The sequence below is a fragment of the Hesperophylax consimilis genome, chromosome 6 (genome assembly GCF_061612785.1).
Source record: "Hesperophylax consimilis isolate HC1 chromosome 6, BYU_Hcon_1.0, whole genome shotgun sequence".
In the NCBI taxonomy this organism is placed as follows: Eukaryota; Metazoa; Arthropoda; class Insecta; order Trichoptera; family Limnephilidae; genus Hesperophylax; species Hesperophylax consimilis.
This window is the reverse complement of record NC_142841.1, coordinates 6,353,252-6,381,013: the sequence shown is the minus strand read 5'-3', so window position 1 is coordinate 6,381,013 and position 27,762 is coordinate 6,353,252. Positions and strand designations below refer to the sequence as shown.

General features: G+C 37.8%; 1 protein-coding gene across 4 annotated transcripts in view; it reads left to right on the top strand.

The window, feature by feature from the left end:
* Nucleotides 1-27,762, top strand: part of Efa6 (Exchange factor for Arf 6) — a 208,559-nt gene that overhangs the window by 149,504 nt on the left and 31,293 nt on the right. For all 4 annotated transcript variants that reach the window (XM_089632339.1, XM_089632342.1, XM_089632340.1 and 1 more), the window contains exon 3: nt 22,080-22,133. In XM_089632339.1, coding sequence (XP_089488465.1) covers nt 22,080-22,133 — 54 coding nt within the window. The remainder of the gene's footprint in view (nt 1-22,079; nt 22,134-27,762) is intronic.

Here is a 27,762-nt window from a genome sequence, read left to right as displayed (position 1 = left end):
AGAGATTATAATATTAGCTCTTCATTTCAGACTAGATTATTGTCTTACTATTGCCCTGTTGAGAATCCACCGTTCTGACGAAACATTGTTTGAAATGGTTTGTAGTAAGCAAATATTCCACTTATTTCAGTAATCGGATGTGCCATTGTCCACTGACTCCGGGCATTGGGACTTGGGACTGGCAGTGATGTTACCGCAGACCAAAGAAATTATTGTATTGAACTAAAGCCCCCTTCCCATCTCAATAAGTAAGTTGCTGTATAATACTGTAGTGTACTGGGCGATTGAATTATGCAAACACAAAAGTAAAAATTTATTTACATCGTGTCACGTGCGTCATATTTTACTCAATTTTCGTCGTTTTATCAATTTTATAAAACCTGTAATTGTTGATACATCCGAGCCGCAACCCAATTATGAATCAACTGTAAAAAGGTAATACTAAATAAGTACCTGCCCAAATATTTTTTTATGTGAAAAATCGATCTTTACGAAGTACGAATTTTACATTTCTTGAAAATTATGCTTTTTGACTACCAAGAATCACAATCGGTGTAACTGTCACCATACCAGGACCGTAAATAAGGGAGGAGGGGGGGTTGGTTTAGGGGGTTCAAACCCCTCCACTATCAGCCTCAGTTTTCCATAGGAAAAAATACGATAGTACCTAATAGATTGATTATGTCATTAGGAGCAGAGGTATTCATTAAAAAACCAGCACCTCTGCTATAGATCACCAAGTTTGCTGAATTAGCAGGGGTGCCGGGGTTCATGGGGTGAGATATGTCCAGGTCTTGACGAATTCTTCTGCCCAACAATACTATTTGCATATATCTCTTTAAGCAACGTTGAACTAAATAATAAGTTGAGGTGAGATCCTGTAACCCCTTAAGGATGGACCCACCCATGTACGCTACAGCTACGCCACTGCGCTAACCTCACCCCTCTCTTGTTGTCACAATCTCGCCCTAATTCACACTTATTTGCTCCTCCGGGAATATTCTCTACTCTGCTAGTGTCACATAAGACAGCGAAATAATAACACTTTCTTAAAGAAAGGGGGAAACTTTGCCACTTAAATGTCATCAAACGAGAGTTTGTGATTAAATCTCTTTGATTCCACCGCCCACCCTAGGAAATATTATGATAAAATCATGAAGATTAATCGACGAGTATACAGACGCGTTTCGTTCCTCTCCCTTTCCCTATTTCATTCGTTTTACCATTATTTTCCTCTACGACCTCTGAAACCGAGGACATGGCTGGCTTAAAAGCACTCGTCAATTCTGATTGCAAAAGGATTTCTGTCGGAATATTTTCTCATTTTTTTATAGATTTTTTATCAATATTTAATATTTTGCATTGGCATTCAGTAGTCCACAGTGAACCACGCTGAGAAAGATATTAGAAGATGAACATAGACATATGAAATTAGTAGACCTGCCCTAAGTGATTAAAAGCGTATTATTCCCCACTCCCCATACCGGTTCCATTGGAGCCGGCTGGGCTCGCGTATGGCTTCCCGTGAATCTTGAGAATGTGACGTCATCATTCTTGTTCGAACTAGCGTCGAGCTATGGTCGAGGCATTTTATGAAATAACACGGCAAAATAGTGGCTTGTGATATGAAAACTTGTAAAAATAGATGTGAAAAAGAGAATAAACCCAATTGTCGTATTACATTCCATATGTAAGCATCATTTTAAGCTTATTCACGTCGTATAATATGAATCAGTTGTAGAAACATATACTATCACATCGAGCCAAAATTGGTCGAATGTAGCGATTCTCAAGTGTGCGCATCGTTGTTACTGGGAAGTAAATTATGAACACTTATAAAAGTGTCTTAACTAAATACGTAAACAAAATATTCGACTCTGAAAATAGAAGATATTTTTTTTTGCCGAATTTGGACTTCGCAAATTTGTTCATAACGTGGCGAGTAATTTGCGCTCCCATGTAAAAATGTCTATTCATTCAAAAGCAGATTTTACTTTTAAGAAGTAAATGGTGATATTATAATGCGAGATGCCTATATACTGTCAGATTGATTTATTGACGAATCACAGTCAGCTTTACCCCCTTCGTTCTTCAACAGTTGATTTTACTCCTCACCTTTAATTTCTAGTCTATATATTTATATGTCTGTGAAGATGAACAATATTATTGCAATATCTTTTCGAGTGATTTTTTTTCCCATTTCTTACAGCTTTCAATAAAGAATGGATCTGTGAGGAACAGTGGAGTTCTACAGCGAAGTGCATATATAAAAGACTAGCTGCGTGTATCCGGCTTTGCTGGGGATTACCCTTAGGAGATAGAAATATACCACTGCGGGTTTTCTGAAGGCCTTTTTAAGATATACAATTCCGTAGTACATTATTTTGATGTATCTCATAAGGTTAAGCCACCTTTGGCAAATTAAACGCCCGAAAATATTTTTTTCATCACTTGATTACAGAACATCGACTTTTCTTTACTTTCTATAATATAATATGCATGTTTATATACATAAACCTTCCAGGATTATGATAGTGAAAACCTTATCACAATCCGTTGTGTAGTTTAGAGAACTAAGCGCACAGCCAGACGCGGATAGCGACTTTATACTATTTAGAGATTTCAGAAACAAAATTAAAAGATGGACTAAGGACAAAAAAGGCATATATTATAAAAAAATTATAACGTAAAATAACAAAACATATGTACGTAAAACACAATACACATTTTATTGAACTACTACACTCTTTTAAATGAAATGAATATGCTTAAATTATTGGACAGAAGAATTTTCACTGACTTAGTATTTCTATATAAAATTCTAAATTATGCATTTAACTATCCGGAATTGCTTTCATTTATAAACTTTTGGATTCCACTACGTAATACTAGAAGTCGTGATTTATATCAATGCAGAAATTCTGGGACTAACTATCATTTGTACGAGTATTCCTTATTGCTCATAATACTTATTTTTTTATTTGAGGAACATAAACAGTCTTAGTAATACAATATGCATAAGAGGATAACAAAAAACAGACCAATTATTAATGTTCACAGATAGATATTCAGAAACATAAAACTAACCTGTAAACTAGAATATTTAATAAAAAAAAAAATAAAAAAAAAAAAAACGGAATAAAGCAGCAAATAAGAAAAATAATAATACGAATGTAAATTCAGCAAACGATAAACCAATAATATGCCTACAATAAACAGCAATAAAATAAATGTGATTATAACTATACTTAACCCTCTTCTTGGCACCGATAGAATTAAGCATCACAAAAAATATTTCTTTACATATTTGAAGTCTGTTAGGCTTCAGATTCACAAAACCAAATGAAAAATATTTTTATTGTTTTTTATATAGTTTATTTGGAGTTGTATCCTATAGGATACATTGCCAGGTTGTTACAAATCAAAATTTAAAAAAAAAATACTATGGAAAATGAAAAATTATGTCTTAAAAGCTAATTAAAACTATTATTTTGTGTGAAATGATAGGAAGCAATTTCTCTTATCAGTAAAACAAAGCCTTAGGCCACATTTTATGCAAAATACAGACGTTTGTCCAGAATTGCATAGTCGGCATCTTCCTTTTTCTTTATGTTCCGGAAAATGTCCTAAGTTATCAAACCGGACTTCATCATCTGCTGGCTTGCCTGGCTTTTACCGGATTCTTTATTTTGTTTGGTGGCGTTGTGATGTTTCCGATAGGACGGCCACGTATTTTGTTTTTTTAAAGCAGACCATTTGCAATTTTTTCCAAAAAATCCTTCAAACATATTGTTTTTTTGCGCCGGTAAAGTAGCCATGCGTTGTTGATAGATATATCGAGTGATTGAGAAAATATCGCCATATACCAACGATGTGTGCGAAAAGTGCATCGGTACAAAGCTATCAGCATATCGGCTAAGTCGACACCACCCATATGGGCATTGTACTGCTTTATTATTTTGGGGCAGGTGACGTCAATTTTTTTTTGTCCTGTTTGCTATATCTTTGTATTGTAGATAATGGGTGTGAGTCTAGAAATGAACTTCCAATAATGACAGCACGATTGTCAAACCAAGTGACTGCAGCCAATTTTTCTTCTCATCCGTCATTTGATGAAAAGCTCCTCTTCCAAGTCTCTTGAGTTGTTTATCAGGTTTAAGTTTACATCCTCGTAATCGATTTCGCCGCATGGTGCCCAGACCTAAAATTCCGTACTCATGACGAAGATGATGCAGAAGTTCAAAGGAGGAAAAAAATTGTCAAAATATATAACAGAGCATGCCGCATTGGGAATAGACTTACTAAGAGTCAGAACGACTTTTGCCCCCATTCCAAGATTTTCTTCGTAGTTTGAAAATTCACAACCACGAAATGTTGCCTCTCCACCGTATATCAAGAAGTCTTACACTATGCCCGAAACCCCCGATCGGACAAACATTTTAGAGCCCCATTTTTTAGGTTTGCTCTTTATATATTGTCGCCGGGAACCTGCTCTTGTTCCTTATGTATGGTATCATCATTTCGTAGACAGAATTTTTTATCTCTTTTTCAATTTTTAAACAATTCTGCTTTACCAGTTCAAAAAGAGGTCTTATTTTAAAATAAACATCCCCATCAACATCCTCATTGTTAACAAAATGAAGATATCTTCTGATGGACTGGTATCTTTTGAGTGGCATGATACTTGCCACTTGCTCAATTCGCATTTTTTCAGACCAATAATCAGTGTATGCTGGTAGTTTTATTAGGCCCATTAAAATTTCAATGGCCAGAAAGTCACATATCTCACTGTAGGAAGTATCAATGCATTTGCTTGATGATTGTGTGGAATACAAATTGGTGTTACAAACTATCATATTGAATGCTTCTTCTGAAAAAAACATTTTGAAGTACTCTAAGGGCGATTTTATTTTCTCTGGAGTTGTAAAATGATTGTCACATATGTCTACTTTTGACATAAAATCTTTCTCTTTCCAATCAAACTTCATTTTTTCTTACGATTAACATGTTGACGTGTCCGTAGTTCAGCGCTTGAGGTGTTTGCGGAAAGATCAGCAACATGAGCCATTGGTTCATTATCTTCCTCCAATGCATCATGAACAATTACAAAGTTTGATGAGCGCACTGCAGATGAATCATCTTGTAGTTCATCATCTTCGTCACTGTCAATATCAGAATCTGCTCCCGATATTGGTATTATAGTCAGCATTTCTTCAATTTCGCGAGGCTATGGAAAAATGAAAAAATCATAATATATATATTTCAAAGGGGTTTACTACATAATACAATAAACAATAAATACTTGACATTGTACATAAGATAATATAAACTCTTATTAACTTGGCATTGTATCTCAGGGGATACACATTCAATCAAATGTAATTCACTGCAGACTTGGCGGTGTATATCATAAGATACACACCATTTTGGAATGCAATATAAACAAGATTTGTCACATATGTTACTCAGTATATATTTTTTATTATTCACTGAACCCTTATAAACACGAATTCATTCCTAAAATAACTAAATATCTAATAATGCAAGTAATAAATAAAGATAACTTACAGACAAATTAGCTGTGCGTCTTCTGTTGGCAGCCATCTTGCAGCGGTATGAGTTTGAACTGTCACTGTTCTTCTTAATTAAACAATATATGGCTCTAGTGGCACTAATTATCAAGTTGAGAACATGTTAAAGCAGATTTCATTAAAATCTGTTTTACCCATGTACCAGTTTAAGTGGGAAAAAATTATGAAAACTATGTATACTATAGGATACATTGCCAAGAAGAGGGTTAAATAGACTTGGGTTGGAACGGGAAAGGGGAGGAGAGGGATAAGGAAAAGTTGCCACGCAAGTAATATTAAAATATTAGGTACAATCAATTTAACAGTCGTGAATATGAGTTAGAATGTGATACAATGAAATTCTGTAGTGATAGTAACTAGCAGTGAATATGTCAGCACGAGTGTCTATATTTGCAAATTTATTATTATAGTAGTTACATGTCCTTTGCATAAATTCATTTTGATTGGAATTGGTATTGCATCTATCAATGTAGAAAAGGGTATTTTGTCTGCTATATCGAATTGGCGCATGGAAATTTATTTTGTTCAGCAACTCCGGGCAGTCAACTTTAGAGTTAATAATTTTATACAAGAGCATCTGATCAGCGACAATCCTCCTGTTGAGTAGTTTCGTGATTCGAAAATGTTTCTCGATTTCGTCGTAAGAGTTGTATATGTTAAATGATTTAAAATTGAATTTTGAAAAATCGTTCCTGAACTCTTTCTAACCTGTTAACATAAACAATATAGCGCGGGTTCCAAACCGGTGAACAGTACTCCAGGTGAGGACGAACATGTGAATTGTAGAGAGTCAGATATGTCTTAGTATTTTTGAAAAATTTGCACTTATGGAGCGAAATAATTATACCGAGTCAGTGGACACCTTTAATTTATCACTTAACAGATACAAAACATTGTTACCGAGGCAGTTTAGTGTTGGATAATAAATATTATTGTACTGTTTAATATTTACTATTCATAATATGTAAAAGCCAAATGTCAGTTTTATTTTATTTCAAATTATCTATTCATTGAATTTCATTAAATTGTAAAATGGGGGCCTGAGCACGGGTAAAGCACCCAATGAGGCCCACATTACCAAATAATGTTATAAAATATGTAAAAATGTGGTGTGTGGTGATTGTACCAAATAAAATTAAGGCGATGCACTACGTCGTGTAATATTTTAAATTGAGCCGCTATCAATAACAACCCTTACGTAGATAGCGATAAGGTTTAAATTCCCGCTTAACACCATCCGCCTGTTTTGATTTATGAAAGAAAAAAACATGGCCAAAAAGTGCCTTTTATTTTATTTTGTGGATGTTCAGGAATAAATATTTATTTTTTTTTCGATAATTTTATAAATAACTTAATTTGCCACATTATACAATATAATCATAACCGAAAATGGGTTCGTAAGTTGGAGATTTTGAACTTTAAAGCAGTTTTCATAGGCCTATATATTATTTTTTTCTGGGCTTATAAAAAGACTTATATAAAAAATACTCGATCATTTCAAAGGTCAAGATGTATTCTACTCGCAGTATTTAATTAAAGCATCTGAAACATTTCTAGGCGACCAAATTTTCAAACCAAAAACACATGATTTTGCATTACTACGTATGGCATCGCCTTAAACAAAAAAATGTATAATCTGAAAGCTTTAATTATTCGATAGCTTACATGAAAAAAATCACTTTTGTTAGATTTACTGTTGTCGGCATGAAGTTAATAAGGGTTGATATTTAGTATCCGCGCACTAAAGCTGGCCTTTGACAAATGTTTCCTATCGATTACTGCAGAGAGTTTTCTGTTATTGAATTTCCTGCATTTCACCCTTCTGTCAATTTCCTTTCAAGCCTTCCCTAGTAAATGAAAATCTCCGCAGGAAATTCAGCATTTCCATCACTCAGATGGATTCCCCATCTCCCACGTTGGGAGATTGCCCTTCTAATTGCTAACAGGCTTCATAATGCACTTACGGACGTGTTCAACAGCACTTAGTGATCGGCGATTATTATTATTATTACTGTTTGTTTACCTGACGCACAGGTGTCTCTGGCTAGTTGGGTGAATATATTGAATATAACCGCTGTTGGCTCACCTCGAAATGTCGGTATGTCCGCGCCGCACGTTTTCTGATTACGAACGTGGACAAATAAGCTGTGTTTATTTGTCTTCTCATGCCATGTGTCGCCGCGTTCACAATAGACGGAAACCTTGGAATTTATCGCTCTGTGGAATTCAATCTGTTTTAACATCGACATGTTCGTTTTGTGACAGCGAAGATTCGGAGAAAATCCTGCGAAAGCATACCTGCAAAATTAAATTATAATTGGAGATTCGGACAAATAAAAGTCTTTTGTGTCTTACGCGTATTGGCGGTACAATAGTTGCGAACTGATTTTATAACACTGTAACCAAATTTGACTGTATTGTTATTGTATATCTGTTTTGGACACTTATGAAATAAAAATCATTTATATTGTGTGAAGAAGCATACCTGCAAAACAAAATTAAGATTGATGGTTTGGACAAATAAGTCGTGTGTGTTTTACGCCTATTCGCGATACAATAATAATAATAACAATATTTGGATGATCTGTATAGCGCCGTTTTTGTGCAAATAGGGCGCTGTACAAATATATAATACATTTCTACAATGATCTATGTTATTACTAACTAACTATACAGTACAATACTTACCTGGTAGGTCACTTGATATTAACATTAACTAATTGTTTATTAGCGACATTTAGTTACAGGATGTAGGGCATAATTGGAAAATTGGATATAATTGGACATTCTCTCGGGAATGGTATATTTAATTTAAGGATATGACAGTTTAAAACGGTAAGTTTTTAGTTTAGACCTGAATTCTGTTGGACTTGCTATGGATCTTAGTTCCTGAGGAAGTTTATTCCAAGCCTTCAGCTTAGATTCTCCGAAAGCGCGATCACCAAACTTAGTATTTGGCTTGCGCTTAATTTCCATTAGTCTGCCTACAGCTGATCTAAGAATTGACTGTCTCAGACGAAAACGGTTTAGGTAAGATAGTGGCGAATGTATTTGCGTATAAATTGCACTATGCACGATAAAAAAAGTTTTCCCAAACTTTCAATGTCTAAACTGTTTTCAATATCTCTACATAATAAATAATTGAATTGGTCTCTGCATATAATTGCGATTCGCACCACACTTTCAGACGCGCCATCCTTCGGATACATAAATCCTGACGCGTCGGAATGCACCATTTATGGTGCTGCCACACGCAAAGCTCACATCAAAAGTTAATGTACAGCGCATCATCTTTTCTACCGACACACGACGCTATCAAATATTTCTTCCTATGGTAGGAGAGGGGGTCAGTTGAATTCGAGAGCGGCCGAGGAACATAATTTCATCTGTCAAAGTGACAACTTTACTTACTGACAGCTTGAGCACGTTTTCGAAATGGATGATACTTGTCGCCTATTGCTGGATCTGTTGGACAGCTCATCCTCAGATGATGATGCCGCCAACTATATAATTATAAATGCTATTTACTTATAAACTTTTTAGATTTTAAACAATCTGCGCGTAAATAGCGCATTTTCACGTAACCTGACATAACCTCTCTGTCGAATCAGGAAATTCGCAGTTCGCACGCCGATCGACGAAAGCGACATATAATAAATTATTGTAAAATAAGCTCAAGTCGATTTCCAAAAATGTCGAAGGCAAAGGCGGCAAGGACCAACACCAGGGCAGGGAACGAGAAGAGAGCACGAGAGCTGACGAGAGCAAACCAGATTACCCAGGAAAACAATTGAAAACAATCAACAAACGAAAAAACTAAAAGCTTCTCTATGTAGGTATCAGGCCGTCCAACTTTATCAAAAAACCGAATGATATTACCATATAAACATACTGAGTTAAAAATATGATTAATTTTGAAAGGGCGAAAATTTGTTTACTTCAAATTCAAATATTGATTATATTTATATTTTAAATATATGTTAAGTATGTTTGCCAAATAAAGTTTTTTTTATGTTTCTAAATTTACTAGCACACATGACGATATGAGCTAACATAATAAATAAGAAATGCATTATTAGGCTGCTTATGTCATGGCCATAAATGAACCTACACCGTCATGGCTGTCAAAGGGAACACGGAACTTAGTCGGTAGCTCCGCAATTAAAATGACCCCCTCTCCTTTTTACGGCGGAGAGGGGGACGCATAACTTTTCAAATATCGCGTCGGGAGCGGTTACGTAAAATAAATTCGGTTAGCGAAGTTCAGAACCACACTTATAGCGCGTTATCTTTTTACGTGTGTCGGGTCTGTATGGGATTGTATGGCGAGCGCTATTGTGCTTTATATTATCTGTTGATGTGAGCTTTGCGTGTGGCAGCAGCCTTAGTGACAGGTTTAGCAGCAGATAAATGTTCGACGGCCTAAATATGCAGACACAGTTAAGACTGCCGTGTGAACACTGAACAACTCCTACCTCCCACTTGGGCCATTGTCCTTTCACGAACGCAACAAAACAAATTGCATTCTTCCCTCCTATAGTGCAAATTGCACATTGCCCTACTCTGTTTATTGACTTAAATAATTAACAGTTTAAGTGCAGGTGAGCTTTTTGAATGCTTTCAATTTCATGCAAAAGAGTTGAGAAGACAGAACGGGAATGATCCTGAGTAAATGTTTAATTAAAACGAAATCTGAACTACACTACTAAGTGTTGGCTGCCAGACTCATTAAATTTAAACATCGGACTTTGCTTGCTGCTAAAAAACTAAAGTATGAACCTCCAACGTTATTTATTTATGTGAACATAATAATCAGGTATATAGTGAACGATCTGTTTGATGGTTATTTCCTTGTTTACTGTCTTTCATTATATTACGTTCTCACTTGTGTTATTAATATTATTCCTATGCTGGTTTATTGCCAGCTGTATCAGAATCTATTTGAATATTTAATTAATTTCTTTGTGCTTTGTACCATAAATCTACCCTTTTTAATATACAGGGTGTTAGAGACGTTCCGGACTTATTTTAGGAAGTTATACGTCACATTATTTGAAGTAAAAAATGTAAATAAATTTTGGTCTCCATGTTTGTAATTAAAAAAAGACCAAAATGTCATCAACATTTGTTTTCTCCTAACAAACTCAGAAATTACTGAAATGGTTAAATAATTTTAAGTAATAATAATAATATTTGCCTAATTTATAATATAGCGTGGTTTTCGTGAAAAATAACATCAAGGGCGCTGTATAAATATATGTATTAAATCATAAATACAGCTGGCTTACAACTAGGATTCATAATAGGTCTCATAATAGGTCTCATAATAATAGGTATCATAGTAGGTCTCATAATAGGTATAATAGGTCTCATAATAATAGGTATCATAGTAGGTCTCATAATAGGTATAATAGGTCTCATAATAATAGGTATCATAGTAGGTCTCATAATAGGTATAATAGGTCTCATAATAATAGGTATCATAGTAGGTCTCATAATAGGTATAATAGGTCTCATAAACCCCGGCACAACGGTATGCATATATCTACATATCTTTTAAAGAAATAAATCTTTTTAGAAAATTAGATTGTCCCGTTATTTTTATAATAAATAATTTAGCCATAGTACTTTGTTGTTGTCTATCTTTTTGAAACGTAACTCCACTTTCTCGTGTTGGACTCTCCAGTTTCCAGGCAGTAAGTGTTAGGGCCATGCACCACGTCGGGTAAGATTTTGAATCGGCCCGCTAATAATAACATCCAGGATGAACGGATGAACGAAGTATGTATGAAGAATGAGAATTTAGGGAGTATGTTTACGAGAGATGGGAAGGCTGACAGAGATATTGTAAGAAGGGTAAATGCAGGTAATTCCATTAATGGAGGACTAAACGCAATTGGCGCTAGCAAAAAATTGTCCAAAGAAGCGAAGCTGCAGTCCGCAATGGAGTGCTGGTGCCTACTCTGATGTACGGAAGTGAGGCATGGAACTGGCAGAGAAAGGATGAAAGTAGACTGTATTCTGTAGAAATAAGATCCCTGAGGCGTATGTGTGGTAAAACCATGTATGATCAGTGCAAGGCTGATGTAAGCATAATGAGTAAGATCAAGAAAGGGACATTTAGATGGTTTGGGCATGTTGAGCGAATGAGAGAAGAGTGTAAGGAGAATATACGATGCAAATGTGAATGGTAGAAGAAGTCAAGGACGCCCGAGGAAGACATGGCACGATCAAGTGAATCAGTTACTTGAGTCGGGCCATGTCAGGAGTCAGAATAATAGAAGAGCATGTATGAGACAATGTATGAATGTGAATGAGGCAAGGAGTGTGTGCCAAGACCGAGTTGTTTGGCGGTCCGTCCTCTCTGCCTACCCCTGCGGGGAATTGGCGTGATGGTTAGTTAGTTAACAATAACACTCCTTATTGTAGATAAGGTTTAAATTCCCGCTTAACACTTGCCACCTGTTTTGATATATTCAAGAAAAACACATCGCCAAAAAGCGTGTTTTATTTGAGTAGTTTAGGCACAAATATTTAAATGTTTTACGATAATTTTTTAAAGGACTTAATTTTTTGTAATTATACAATAAAACCATAATCGAAGTGGGGTTTTAAGTAGGAGATTCTGAACTAAAAGCAGTTTTTTTAGATTTTTTTTTTTAAAAACCCATGATTTTGCATTAATTCGTAGGGCTTCGTCTTGATTAGGTTTCCTCACAGAGGTATTTTGCAGATCAGAGGGTAGGTGGTAATACGGCCGTCCAATCTCCTCAATACGCATGGCAGTTCACCGGTGTTTGAATGTGGGTTATCGGGTCGCCCTAATAGAAGAATGCGCACCGCCGCGAATGTGACATTTCCTTTAAATCGCCCACAGTTTCACAAATGGCCCCCTTTAGTTTCGGATTACTCGTAACTGCTGGCGGCGGGTTACCAACTAAGATTGATGCGTTTTTTCTGTGCCCGTTGCCGTAAGTGCCCATGCGCAATCATTCAATCCTGTCGTCTGTGTTACCCTATAGAAAATTAAAAACTATGCCAAAAATTATTTGTTTTTGGTTTTGTTATTATTTTCTCTGACTAACTGAACTATGTAATTAATTTCTGATTGTATTTATACTATCCGCATCCAACGGTCCTACACGTAGAAAAATGAGTTATTAAAAAACGGGATTGCAGGCGGAACACGTGTTCATGCACCTGAATTTTTCTTGATAATATACAATGAAGAAATGCTAAAATACGAGGCATATCCAGAAAGTAAGTGTACTGAGGCTCTCACGACCGAATGAATTTTATTTTCGATATGTTGGCTACACTTACGTGTAGCCTGACTCTTCCCCTCCGCAACGAGACCTGTTCAAGGTCAGTATGTTGAGAAGTGTCAACGCGACAACACGTTTCGTGAAAAATGTCAATCCAATCTCCCGCCAAATGCGAAATACGCGGCGTCATCCGTTATCTCGTTTGGAACGAAAAACCTCCGTTTGAGGTTTATAATGAGGTTAAAACTGCATATGGTGATAAAGCTATGAATTGTACAAGTGGTATCGCGAGTTTAAAAACGGTTCTCACCTCTTCACCCTCCACCAAAAAGTTCAAAACCACAATTTCAGCCAAGAAAATCGTGGCATCCGTGTTTTGGGACTGTCAAGGCATAATTTTGATTGAATATCTGCCTCAAGTGGAGACCATCAACTCTGCAAGATACTTTGAGACCCTAAAAAAATTGCGGAAGGCGATTCATAACAAGAGGAGAGGCATGCTGACAAAGGGAGTCAGCCTGCTGCACGACAATGCCAGACCACGGCACACGGCCAACGCCACGAAGGAACTGCTGGCTTCGTTTAAATGGGATATCCTGAACCATCCCGCGCATTCCCTTAACCTAGCACCTTCAGATTATTATCTCTTTACCTCCCTGAAGCTGTACATGGGTGGAAAAAGGTTTTCAACCGACGAGGAGGTAAAGGAGGAGGTGGAGAAGTGGACGAAGGGGTTGGCGGGAAACTTCTTCGAGGAAGGCATCAAAAATTGATACCCCGCTTCACCACCTGCATTGAGAGGAATGGCGACTATGTCTAAAAATAGCTTACATAATATGTACTACGGTAATCATGTAATTTTTTTGTTTCAATAAAAAGATTTGTAACCTACAAAAATTCAGTACACTTACTTTCTGGATACGCCTCGTATAAGGGTTTTTATGAACCTGTGTTCCGACATCGTGATAATACATATACGGGTATTTTACTAAAAGTTTAGCAGGAAACCTATTAATTCATTCGCTAAGGGCCTGCAATACCGTTTTTAACAATTTGAAGAAATTCTAAATAAATTACCAATACTCATTTTTCTCCGTGTATGTGTAGTAAAAAGGCGTTATGGCTACGTAGGTAATTATTATAACTGATTACGATTACTAATATCAGCAGGTTATAATTTCATATTTTGACATCCACCTTCCCCTCCTGTCGTAAGCTGGTGCAGTCATAACATTTAATAAGAAGCAATTATTTGCTTCCTATCGGACGCGTCACGTTACCGGATCTGCACAATCGAGGTTCTCCAGCCCTGCGCTCAGTCAATTGATGGCACCCATGTGATATCTGCGCTGTCATTAGTTCCGCTGGACTAGAGATTGATGGCCAGGTTTCTCTTCATCAATAATTGTCACACTTTACGGACTAGAGCATCCTGATTGACATGGTCTGTTTGATGTTACGTGAATCGTTGTTTTTATTTACAAAATCCTACTTTGTAGCGAAAATTATCTTGGAACTTGTGCCACGGAGAAAAATGAGAATCTCTTTAAATTATTGGTAAACCAGTTAAAAACAGGATTGCAGGCCATAGCGAATGAATACATAGGTTTCCTGTTAAACTTTTAGTAAAATACGAATATATTATTACGATGTCGGAACACGTATTCATAAAAATCCTTATATTTTCGCATTTTGTCATTATATATTATCATGATAAATGTAAGGCATGAACACGTTTTCCGACATATTGGGAATTTACTAAAAGTTTATAAGGAAACGGCTTGCAATCCCGTTTTTACCGGATTACTAATAATTTGAAGATTCTTAATAAATTAGAAATAATCATTTTTCTCCGTGCGTATTCGGATAATGAAGTTATTTAGGTAAATACAAACTGGAAATTTTAGCAAATGACACATCGATGATATAATCCTTAAACCAGACAAACTAATTATTTGTCACTCATTTCGCTATCAATTGTTGAATACGTTTATACAACTATTAAATTTTTACTCAGTACAATCATTTCGCAAATAATCTATCTAATTTTACATTATTGCAATATGAAATTGTGTGTTAAGATAACCGACCAAATCGGAACCCTTCTAAAAATGTCTCTAAAAACACGAAAACTTGAATTCTTTAATGATGTATTTACCATAATTTAAAACACTAATACATAAAATAGCGCATACATACATGTTCTAGATGCTCGCTTTAACTTTTTATTAAAAAATAAATTATTTAGTTTGATTGGGCATTTTGGCCTCAACTCCAAATGTAAGTTTTGTATGAAAATAATAATAATAATTTTTCGAAATTTTACTGTGATATCTCGTTGTGTGTGTACGGTTCTATGATAAGTCAACACACCTTTAAAAAGGAATATAAAGTCATTAAAAACGATGAAAAAAACTAAGTATCACGTTTTAAAGGTGTGTTGAACTGTCATTGTGTAGAGTCATCGCCGTGTGTACAACACACCCACACCACTAGCCCACCTCCTATAATGTTGCTATTTTTATTTAATGTGTTGCGTTTTTTATGTACGAAGGCGATGCCAAATCTTTAACATTGACCTATTTTTATTTTTAAAACGTGGGATTTTCATTCATGCAGCGAAATGTAATTTATAAGCATCTTTATTACGGCGCCAACAGCAGTAATGTTATTATCAATGTATTTCATAGTTTTTCTTACATTTCTACGAAACGAATGACAGCAAACGTATGTATTGTTATTTAATTAACTTTTGTAATATAGTTGTCATTACATTAAAACATATTTTTTAAACAACACCATATGTTGGACATAAAAGCAACATGCGCTATTGTTTCTGTATCTGCACAGACAGATCAAGCCACAAAAACTTGCGGCGTGGTACAGCTAGTGGTAAATAAAAACGATAGAAAATTTGAATAATTATAAATCAAGAATAAAAATCTGGCTGAAAGAAATTAATGAAAAATACATTAAAAACGACGTAGAAAACTTCCGATTTTATTGTCCGGGTTAAATCTTCCCCATAAGAAAAACTAAACCCTTCCACACACTTTTCCACAAATGATCTTCTAGTCAATCAACATTATGTAAGTGCATTATATAAGCAAAATAAATACAAAACAATACAAGAACAACACGTCAACTCACCAGAGATCAAATGGGAAAATAATTCACCGACTCCAGATATTTTCATATCAGAGGGTTCGGCTCGGTAGAACTTCTAACAGGGCCTATAAATCCTACTGATCCCTCAACATAAATATTTAAAAAATCTTTTGTTATCCTACATGTATTCAAAATGACCGACTTTTGCATCTTTATATATAAATTTTTTGATAGATCTAATACGCCTAAATTTTTAATGAGAGAGCTAGGTATAATGCCAGTAGCCGAAATAACGAATGATAATATTTTTATAGCCTGAGAATGCCAAATTCTTTTTATTTCATTTCCTAAATCTGTGTATTTTCTTATTTTTTCATTAACAGATTTTTGAATATTACAGGAATTTGGAATAGCGACATCAATGATATAAGTTATTTTTTTAATTTTGTCATGTAAAACTATATCGGGTCTATTATGACTAATCGTTCGGTCTTTTAGCATAGTTTTATCATAATATATTTTATAAAATTCGTTTTCTAAAAATGAATTTGGTTCGTATTCATAATATGGTATTATATTACGGCAGTCAATCAAGTTATGTTTAATTACCAAATTTTGGTGAATTATTTTTAAAACTTGATTGTGCCTAAATGTATACTCGGACGGTGCTAATATAGAAAATCCCGATATATTATGTTCTATAGTTTCCGGAAAAGCCAAACATTTTCTACACAAATCATCAATTTGATTTGTATCTTTGATTATATGCTTTCTATAATTTTTAGTATTAATGACTCTATCCTGAATGGCAAGCATAAATCCTTCTATTTCTGCGCTCAACTCTCCAATACTCAACCATTTGTTTGACGAAAATTTGTCAACATACGTTTGGTTGAGATAATTGAAGTGTTTTGCGTGTAAAATTTTATTTGACCAGGAATCTAATAATTCCTGGTTCGATTTATAAAAATTTTCGAAGCATTCTCATTATTATCATATCAAAATTAAGTCAAATTTAATGATATTATTATTAATTTCTGCAAGTATTTTTGGGTTTTTGTTATTGTTACAGCTGTTTCGTCAAGGGCATTTTCAAACTGTCTAAAAATAATCGCAGAACTTAATAATAATATTATTAAATCAAAAAAATAAATAAATGGTGTTCTATAAATTAAACACAAAAACAATAAATAACAGAAATGAATAAACGTTAGTTCGCCTAAGCACAGGTCACCCTAGTGAGGAGGACTAAGAAATACAATTTACTATACATTTATTTAATATCATATTTCGTATGTATAATGTTTAAATAGTTGCTATAATTTTTTTAAAGGTACCTTCCCACCTTATAGTTTGCAGGCGGGTAAATCAGCAACTACAATGTTCGACATTTGTAAATTCTAAATTTTTTTTTGTCATACAAATATTCTCGGGCAACGAATAATCTAGACACTTTTTTAAAACCTCCTACCATCATTATTATGGGCTAAAAATGTTGCTTGCGCAATGATGGATCAATATTTTTGATTACTAAATATAATATATAATCTTCCGCTATCACCAGGCATGCTTTCGGTGGTAGGAGTACGCTAATTCATTCATATGAATTTTGTAAAAAAAACTGCTACTACTAAATAATTCTAAGGAATTTCAGACATTTCGATTACTAATTCATTCCAATTATACCTCATCCTTAGTTTCTCTGTACCAAGCAATAATTAATTATTATATAGGCAAGTCTCTTAACGATAGCATTGTCAAAAATGCTTTTCCACGTCAATGACTCTTACTGTATCGCTTTCTGCTTCCGCTCTCCAAGTTAACAGTTACCATATTCGATTAATTAGTTATTATTAATTAGTCAATTATTAATTAGTCAATTATTATCACCATCGCTAATTAATTATCAATGGCTTAATCATTGTTAAGCGGCGTTGACTCGAATGCGTTAATTGGAGTTGATCTGTAAACGTTAATCGAATTATTTCGTTCTCTGACCTTTTCTCTCGATTATCTTCGCGTGGATGATCGGCTCTCGCTTTTAGTAGAGTCATGGCCGTGCGTGTCATTGAATAAAGAGAGGGTATTTTCTTAAGTCATTGGTGCGTGTTGTCAATGTTGTCATATTTCTGCCCACTGAAGAGATGAACTGATAGAAGTACATTGTCGGCGTGACCGTGTGCCCTAAATAAACTCGATTCTTCCTTGCTTTTGGTAATATTGATATCAGAATTCTTTTCGGACAGATAATAATCAATTTCATTGGCCTGTCTGGAGCCTATATAGGATAAAGAAGAAATCTAGAACTGACTTCCGTATAAATTTGAAGGGAAACAAATATGCCTCCGACTTAGTACTTTTTGGATCTAGAGAATTTATCACGCGGTCTGCCTCTCTTACACTTGTCTGAAATTGTACACGGACAAATTGCTTCTGCTGATTTATTAAAATCCGGTTAAAAACGGGATTGCAGAGCGTTTCACGCATCTGCATTTGTCCTTGTAATATACAATGACGAAATGCGAAAATATTAGAATTTATATGAACAGGTGTTCCGACATCGCGATAACACATTCGTGTTTTACTGAAAGTTTATTAGGAAACCTATCAATTCATTCTTTAAAGGCCTGCAATCCCGTTTTAATCGGATTACAAATAATTTGATGAGATTCTTAATAAATTAGAAATTTTTTATCAGTAAATTTTCTCCGTGTATATCGCCACCCCATTTAAATTTCGTAATCATGGGCTTATATGTGTATCACCAATATGCCTACAAAGCACTTCTTTGTGTTACTCTTTATTCTAGGGGAGCCTAGAAGTCGAAAGGTCTCACGCAAATTGGCGACATCAATTTTCTTTAAAATCTATATTTTTTATGAGAATACCGTACAAGAGTCCCAACTGCTCCCAATCATTTGGAGCCAGTGGACTACGGCATCCCAAATTGGGGTTGTGTGGCTGAAGGTAGTGGGGAGGGGAAGAAGATAGGAAAGAGGAACGTGGGGGAGTACCTGGCTATTCAGAGCTTGTCACCAAACACGGCTAAAGCCATTTCAAGCAACCTTTCAATTCTGAATGATGGTCTTACACCAGGGCGACACTGAGAGTATCTTCCACTCTGAAATGTGGAACTCTATGTGTGGAAAAGGCCCAAATTGGCCTTTTAATTGGATCACGAAACATGCCCACAAGGCACTTCTTGTGTTATTCTTTGTTCTACGGGAGCCTGGGCCTCGATTCTCGACGATGTCATTCCACTCGAACAACGAGTGTTTCGACTCAATCGTTATTTGAGTGGAATGACTTTGACGTTTGGCGTATGTAAGTATGCACCTTCGAATAAGATCGTCGACCAATGTATATACTTTCGAAGGCGATTTCGAGTGACCTGGATTGGAGAATCGATACCCTGGAGGCGGAATAGTCATGCGAATTGGAGACGTCAGTTTTCTTTAAATTCTGTATTTATAGATCACACTTCTAGGAATTATTTTTTCACTGTTTCCGACTATTGCTGGCTGGTTGTCCTCGCCCTGTCAATTCTTACGTGTCACTATTATGTATTGCCATTGCTAATATTGTTGTCATTGCTATTGGCCTCCGGATTGGCATCCATCATTGTAGTTATGTTGTCATCGCGTTTGATGAGGCCGATGGAGGCACGGAATTTTGGGTTTTTTTATTTTAAAAAAATTACGTCATGCCCTGTCATTGACTCTGTGAATAGAGTAGTTTTATTTTAATGATGCATTATTATCAATATAAATGTTGACAGTTTTATTTTATTGGCATCAGCTTTTCCGGAAATATTATTTTTTAAATGCGTTTTAAATTTATTCAATTTTCACTTTCGTTTTCGGGAATGAATGAATGCAAATCTTGGAGGCGAAAATTAACACACTTCCCGATATTCGATCGAGCTAAAGTATACTCGCTGTTGATAATGCATTCTATTAACTTTGGTGGCGATCACATACATAATAATAATAATAATAATAACATGGCATTTATATAGCGCAGTTTAGTGTCATTTCACTTCAAGTGCGCTTAACTACTCGTATAACAAGCTTTAAAAATGGTAATTCAGTATTAGTGGTTCTTAAAATTATTCCTACAGTGTGCCTTACCCAATACATATCTAATATTATAACACTAAATACACTGTTTATACAAAGTGATGACAAAACTTAGAATAGCAATAACAGCAGGACAGGACAAAACAAGAATATTAAAACCAAAACACAATATAAAACAGGAGGCAGTTTGTGCTCAGGAATGAGAATTTTCTGAGCAGGCACTTCAAAAAGGTACAATAAGGAGACAACCGAAACCAAACAATTACAGGAAGTTTTAGAATATGGCTTATTATAAAATATTGAAAAGAAGTTAAAATTTATGAATGTTAAGATTTTTTAAATAATTTTGTTTTTAAAGCCCGTTTAAATTCAGCCAAATTTTGGAGATTAGTAAGAGCTGAGGGAAGTCTATTCCAGATGAGCGGACCTGTTACACTAAAAGAACGATCATTGTAAACATACATACATACATTGTAATAATACATATTATTATATATTCTCACTTCTCTGAAATTGGATGATATTACAGCAGTTAATATGGAGAAAAAAAATGTCGGTACTACCCAATTGGAATTTAGCTCCGTTGTTAGCGCGGTTGACTCCAGTTCCTGAAGGAACGTACAATCCTCACCAAAACCAGTTTTAAGACTTTTAAAAGTTCACAGCTGTTAAGTCAATAATCTCTTAATAAAAAAGATGTATTATAGTAAAAAAACTTTGTTTTTTACGGGTTAATTAAAAAAAATATGAATTCAATGTAAGAGTTCTGGGGCTCTATTCCTGAATCGAGGGCGCTCGTAATCGCCGTCGAAAGTACGTACGTTGGTCGTCGTTGCTATTCCCGAAATTGGTCGAAGGTACATACTTCGACGCCAAACGTCAAAAGTCATTCCACGCAACAACTACTGGGTATAACCAGTAGAAACAGGGCAGCGAGTGGTAGGTTGTTGGCGTTTCTATGGAATTGGCTGTCAAAATCTAGTCTAGCTGTCAATTTTTGTTTTACCGCGCGGATTCCGCAAATGTAAAAGTGGGTGAAAATTTCCCACTTACTAAGTCTTTATCGGAGCTTACAAGCTCAATTAAGAGTTGCTTTTGGCAATTTGTAATATGTCCCGCAGCCATTTCTGTTTTGAATAACGAATAACTGTTGTCTGTTTGACAGTCACACCATAGAAATCCCAAAAACATCAGGAACATAGACAATATTCACAGGGGTGCCAATATAATCATCTCTTCTACCAACTTCGACCGTTCGACGCTCAAGAATACGTAAAATTGAAACATTCGAAAAAGTTAGTCGCGACGACTAGTAGTTTTTCACTCGAAGACGGCGCATACGAAAACGATTGATCGTTTAACTCCAGAATCGCAGGCCTGGGCCTCGATTCTCGACGATGTCATTCCACTCGAACAACGAGTGGTTCGACCCACTCGTTGTTCGATTGGAATGACTTTTGACGTTTGGCGTATGTAAGTATGTACCTTCGACGAGACTCAGAATAAGATCCTCGACCAATGTATGTACTTTCGACGGCGATTGCGAGCGGCCTGGATTGGAGAATCGATACCCTGCTGCGTAGAGCCAGTGAGGCTGTGGCAGTCACAGCTAAGGAAAGTTCGAAAGGAGCAGGGACAAATAGGGGGAGAAGGTCAGGAACATGTCTAATCAAATATAGTATCTTTCATATTTATATTTAATGTAAAATCAGGGGAACTAAATCGCCATCTGTGATTGTTGTTGGGCAATATTGTTATGCATAAACTAACCATTTCAAGCTGAGCTATTTCGATTCAGAATTACGGATTACGGATGAATTAATAATGTTTCAAGTCATATACATTTTTTTTTAACGCTGGACCTCCTGTAACACAAACTAGCAAAACTTTCCAATAAATTTGATTAATACATTTTTTTAAATCATGTGGAATTCAAAATTTTTTTCGCAAAAAACAACACAAATCATTTTTTTCCTATGTGATTCAATTTACGTCTTTAAATCAGTAAACCTAATGTATGTTTTTCTTCTTTCTAGTATTAAAATGTCTGCGGCTATCAACTGATCCTGTCACATTGAAGCTCAAAAGAGGTAAGATTTATTTTTTAAATCAAAATGATTATATATTGTTAGGAAAACAAAAGCATAATACACTCCCTTTACTGGAGTAATCGCCAGTCAGCTTTTATTAAACAAAAAAAAAATCTGCTACCAAAGCCAAAAAAATGAAAAAAATCGTAAAATTATTAAAATTATATTTTTAACTATTTCAATTTTTTTTTATTATTATTTCTTTTTTGATACTGACTATTCGTGGTAGAGTTCGATTATAGTGAATGTTATATATTTTTTTTATATAGAGTGGAGACAGTTTACATATAGTTCCCGTGAGTACTTAGGCCATATGCCCATTGTGCTATCTCAAATTTTACGTCATTCCTTTAACATTCACCTGGTCCCTTTTATAAAGTTCACCAGGGTTGTTATTGCATATGTGGCTATGACTTCTGGTTCCACAATGTGTGTTCCCAGGTCTCATCTCTCCTCTCCAATCCCCCTTGGTTCCGTGAAGGCCCCACAAGTGAAGAGTTCATGGAGCTGGCCTCATCTCTCCTCTCCACTCCTCCTTGGTTCCCTAAAGGTCCCATGGGGGAAGAGTCTACTCCCCGTTGGTTCCCTGAAGGCCACACGACGAGAGAGTCCACTCCCCCTTGGTTCCCTGAGGGCCCAACGAGAGAAGAGGGCTTAATCTCTCCTCTCCACTCCTCCTTGATTCCCTGAAGGCCCCACGAGGTAAGAGGGTCTAGTCGCTCCTCTCCACTCCTTGGTTCCCTGAAGGCCCCACGACGTAAGAGGGTCTAGTCGCTCCTCTCCACTCCTCCTTGGTTCCCTGAAGGCCCCACGAGGGAAGAGGGTCTTGTCGCTCCTCTCCACTCCTCCTTGGTTCCCTGAAGGCCCCACGAGGTAAGAGGGTCTAGTCGCTCCTCTCCACTCCTCCTTGGTTCCCTGAAGGCCCCACGAGGGAAGAGGGTCTCCTCGCTCCTCTTCACTTCTCCTTAGTTCCCTGAAGGCCCCACGAGGTAAGAGGGTCTAGTCGCTCCTCTCCACTCCTTGGTTCCCTGAAGGCCCCACGACGTAAGAGGGTCTAGTCGCTCCTCTCCACTCCTCCTTGGTTCCCTGAAGGTCCCACGAGGGAAGAGGGTCTCCTCGCTCCTCTTCACTTCTCCTTAGTTCCCTGAAGGCCCCACGAGGTAAGAGGGTCTAGTCGCTCCTCTCCACTCCTCCTTGGTTCCCTGAAGGCCCCACGAGGTAAGAGGGTCTAGTCGCTCCTCTCCACTCCTTGGTTCCCTGAAGGCCCCACGACGTAAGAGGGTCTAGTCGCTCCTCTCCACTCCTCCTTGGTTCCCTGAAGGCCCCACGAGGGAAGAGGGTCTCCTCGCTCCTCTTCACTTCTCCTTAGTTCCCTGAAGGCCCCACGAGGTAAGAGGGTCTAGTCGCTCCTCTCCACTCCTCCTTGGTTCCCTGAAGGCCCCACGAGGTAAGAGGGTCTAGTCGCTCCTCTCCACTCCTTGGTTCCCTGAAGGCCCCACGACGTAAGAGGGTCTAGTCGCTCCTCTCCACTCCTCCTTGGTTCCCTGAAGGCCCCACGAGGGAAGAGGGTCTCCTCGCTCCTCTTCACTTCTCCTTAGTTCCCTGAAGGCCCCACGAGGTAAGAGGGTCTAGTCGCTCCTCTCCACTCCTCCTTGGTTCCCTGAAGGCCCCACGAGGTAAGAGGGTCTAGTCGCTCCTCTCCACTCCTCCTTGGTTCCCTGAAGGCCCCACGAGGGAAGAGGGTCTCCTCGCTCCTCTTCACTTCTCCTTAGTTCCCTGAAGGCCCCACGAGGTAAGAGGGTCTAGTCGCTCCTCTCCACTCCTCCTTGGTTCCCTGAAGGCCCCACGAGGTAAGAGGGTCTAGTCGCTCCTCTCCACTCCTCCTTGGTTCCCTGAAGGCCCCACGAGGGAAGAGGGTCTCCTCGCTCCTCTTCACTTCTCCTTAGTTCCCTGAAGGCCCCACGAGGTAAGAGGGTCTAGTCGCTCCTCTCCACTCCTCCTTGGTTCCCTGAAGGCCCCACGAGGTAAGAGGGTCTAGTCGCTCCTCTCCACTCCTCCTTGGTTCCCTGAAGGCCCCACGAGGGAAGAGGGTCTCCTCGCTCCTCTTCACTTCTCCTTAGTTCCCTGAAGGCCCCACGAGGTAAGAGGGTCTAGTCGCTCCTCTCCACTCCTTGGTTCCCTGAAGGCCCCACGACGTAAGAGGGTCTAGTCGCTCCTCTCCACTCCTCCTTGGTTCCCTGAAGGTCCCACGAGGGAAGAGGGTCTCCTCGCTCCTCTTCACTTCTCCTTAGTTCCCTGAAGGCCCCACGAGGTAAGAGGGTCTAGTCGCTCCTCTCCACTCCTCCTTGGTTCCCTGAAGGCCCCACGAGGTAAGAGGGTCTAGTCGCTCCTCTCCACTCCTTGGTTCCCTGAAGGCCCCACGACGTAAGAGGGTCTAGTCGCTCCTCTCCACTCCTCCTTGGTTCCCTGAAGGCCCCACGAGGGAAGAGGGTCTCCTCGCTCCTCTTCACTTCTCCTTAGTTCCCTGAAGGCCCCACGAGGTAAGAGGGTCTAGTCGCTCCTCTCCACTCCTCCTTGGTTCCCTGAAGGCCCCACGAGGTAAGAGGGTCTAGTCGCTCCTCTCCACTCCTTGGTTCCCTGAAGGCCCCACGACGTAAGAGGGTCTAGTCGCTCCTCTCCACTCCTCCTTGGTTCCCTGAAGGCCCCACGAGGGAAGAGGGTCTCCTCGCTCCTCTTCACTTCTCCTTAGTTCCCTGAAGGCCCCACGAGGTAAGAGGGTCTAGTCGCTCCTCTCCACTCCTCCTTGGTTCCCTGAAGGCCCCACGAGGTAAGAGGGTCTAGTCGCTCCTCTCCACTCCTCCTTGGTTCCCTGAAGGCCCCACGAGGGAAGAGGGTCTCCTCGCTCCTCTTCACTTCTCCTTAGTTCCCTGAAGGCCCCACGAGGTAAGAGGGTCTAGTCGCTCCTCTCCACTCCTCCTTGGTTCCCTGAAGGCCCCACGAGGTAAGAGGGTCTAGTCGCTCCTCTCCACTCCTCCTTGGTTCCCTGAAGGCCCCACGAGGGAAGAGGGTCTCCTCGCTCCTCTTCACTTCTCCTTAGTTCCCTGAAGGCCCCACGAGGTAAGAGGGTCTAGTCGCTCCTCTCCACTCCTCCTTGGTTCCCTGAAGGCCCCACGAGGTAAGAGGGTCTAGTCGCTCCTCTCCACTCCTCCTTGGTTCCCTGAAGGCCCCACGAGGGAAGAGGGTCTCCTCGCTCCTCTTCACTTCTCCTTAGTTCCCTGAAGGTCCCATGAGGGAAGAGGCCTTCGTCTCTCCTCTCCACTCCACTCCACTCCTACTTGGCTCCCTAAAGGTCCCACAATGGAAGAGGACTTTGTATCTCCTCTCCACTCCTTGTTTCCCTAAAGGCCCCACGATGGAAGAGGGTTTCGAGAGAAAAGGGAATTTTCAAATGGTCCAATAGTCGTCCCACGGGTATCCCGGGAAATAAAAGGTCTACTCCAGCAGAGCCCCGAGTGCTGGAGTAAGGTTTAAATACTCCGAGATGCGACCCTGTTTCTCGGAGGCACCGTTCGTGACACTGTTCACCAGGTCATTCAGCACGAGCATGGTAGCTCGCCGTAGCTTGGGATGGCTATTGCAGGTCGTGTTTCCACTCCCTGAGCAATGGGTTCGCCACACTCCTAATGATATATTAAAACAATTTAAAACTTTTTCCACTTATTTGATTTTTTTACCGTTGCCGGTTTCATCTTATTATAGCCATCTTTAGACTGATACAATTATTCCTTAAACTATGATTTATACACACAAATTTTGTGGGAGGGGTTGGGGGTTTAATGGGGTAGTAATTCAATGGTTTTATCACAGTTATATGGATTTTCCCAACTTCATTGCTATAGGTAGGAAACTCCACATAATTGCAATAAAATCATTGTATACTCATCCCCGTAAACCCACACCCCCTGCCCCAAATGTCGCGTATACAAACCATAGTTTAAGAATTAATTGTACCAGTTTGAATATGGCTATGAAAAGCTGAAACCGGTAACGGTTAAAAAATAAAAGAAGTGGATTTTTTATTGTTTACTTTATATTACTTTATATATTGTATTACTTTATATTGTTTTGTAGGAAAAACTTCATAGGAAAAATTCACTGAAATAATTCACTGAAATATTTTTTCCTATAAATTTTTATGGGTACACTTGTGTACTGATATATTTAGCAAGTTGCATTCTGGCCACACGATAGTATACTGGTGCTTGCAATAAGATATCTAGTTTCAATTCCCATAGAGCCAATATAACTTGGCTTCAGTTTCAAGTTATAACTTTGCCTCAGGCAGAGAATTATGTTTCCCAGGCTTTACTTTAAATACAATACATTATAGCCTGCGCTATTCATAACTCTACTGAAATATATCATATTCCAGCAAATTCAACTCAAAGTTAAATAATATACGCCTATTAAAAGCAACTTCTAACTACCTCCATATTAAATAAGTTTATGAATCCATTGATGGAATTATGCAACCGTAAAATACAATTTTACTACCGTATCAAAGTTTTTTCATTTCAAAATTTCTGCATCCACTAGAGAGAAAAGTATTTTTAACTCATACCAGTTGTTAGTTATGTATAGTGAAAAATTAATAAAGCTTCATTTCGTGTTCCTAATAGAGTCCCACAAACTAAAAATGTCTTTCACTGCAACAATAATGTTAATGCTTATTAGTTTATAAACTCCCTTATACAAGGCTCAGGTAACCAATATGCAGAAGTAGCAGATATTTTTAATATCACCGAAAGAACTTACAAAAAACATTTCACATATTTAAAAAAAAATGAATTAGTTTAACAATTTGTTTCCTGAAGCCTGATTGTAAATTTTAGTTTTCATATTAGTATATATACACTGTAATTGTTTTCATGTTAGTATATATACACTGTATTTGTAATTGTTTTGTAATCCTTTATTTGTTAAATGTTTTCTTATTCTTCTTCTTCTTCTTCAATGGCGCTACAGCCCATTTCGAGCCTTGGCCTCCTTTAACATGAGCCTCCACCGCCCTCTGTCCTCGGCCGTCGTCTTCCAATCTGCAACATGGAGTAGTCCTCTGGCATCTTTCCTGACATCGTCCTCCCATCTCAGCCTAGGTCTGCCCGCCTTTCGTTTGCCTCCCGGGTGTCCTGTTAGAACCTTCTTTGGTACACGTGTGCTTGGCATTCGGTGCACATGTCCGGCCCATCTTAGTCTTTTCTTATTATTATTCTGTATTTAAAGAAATTGACTAGTAAATTAATCTAGATTTCATAAAAATCAATTTTTATAAGAATCCTGTTGCTTTAACCAAAATGATAATCTTTGAATTGTATAAAACAATATCTCTTCTGGACTACGCCACAGATGCTGATAGTGTTTTCTCTATCATTTAGAGAATTTCTTCCGGAAGCTTTATATATGTATATATATAATACTTGTATACGTCAGCTAGTAAATACAAAAACAAAAAGTTCAAGTCATTTTAACCACATCAATAATTTCAAGACAAGTTCGCACAACAATTAATTCATTTGTAGTCAGTTTCAGTCAAAATAACTTGGGGTGAGATGGGTTAAGAGACGAATAA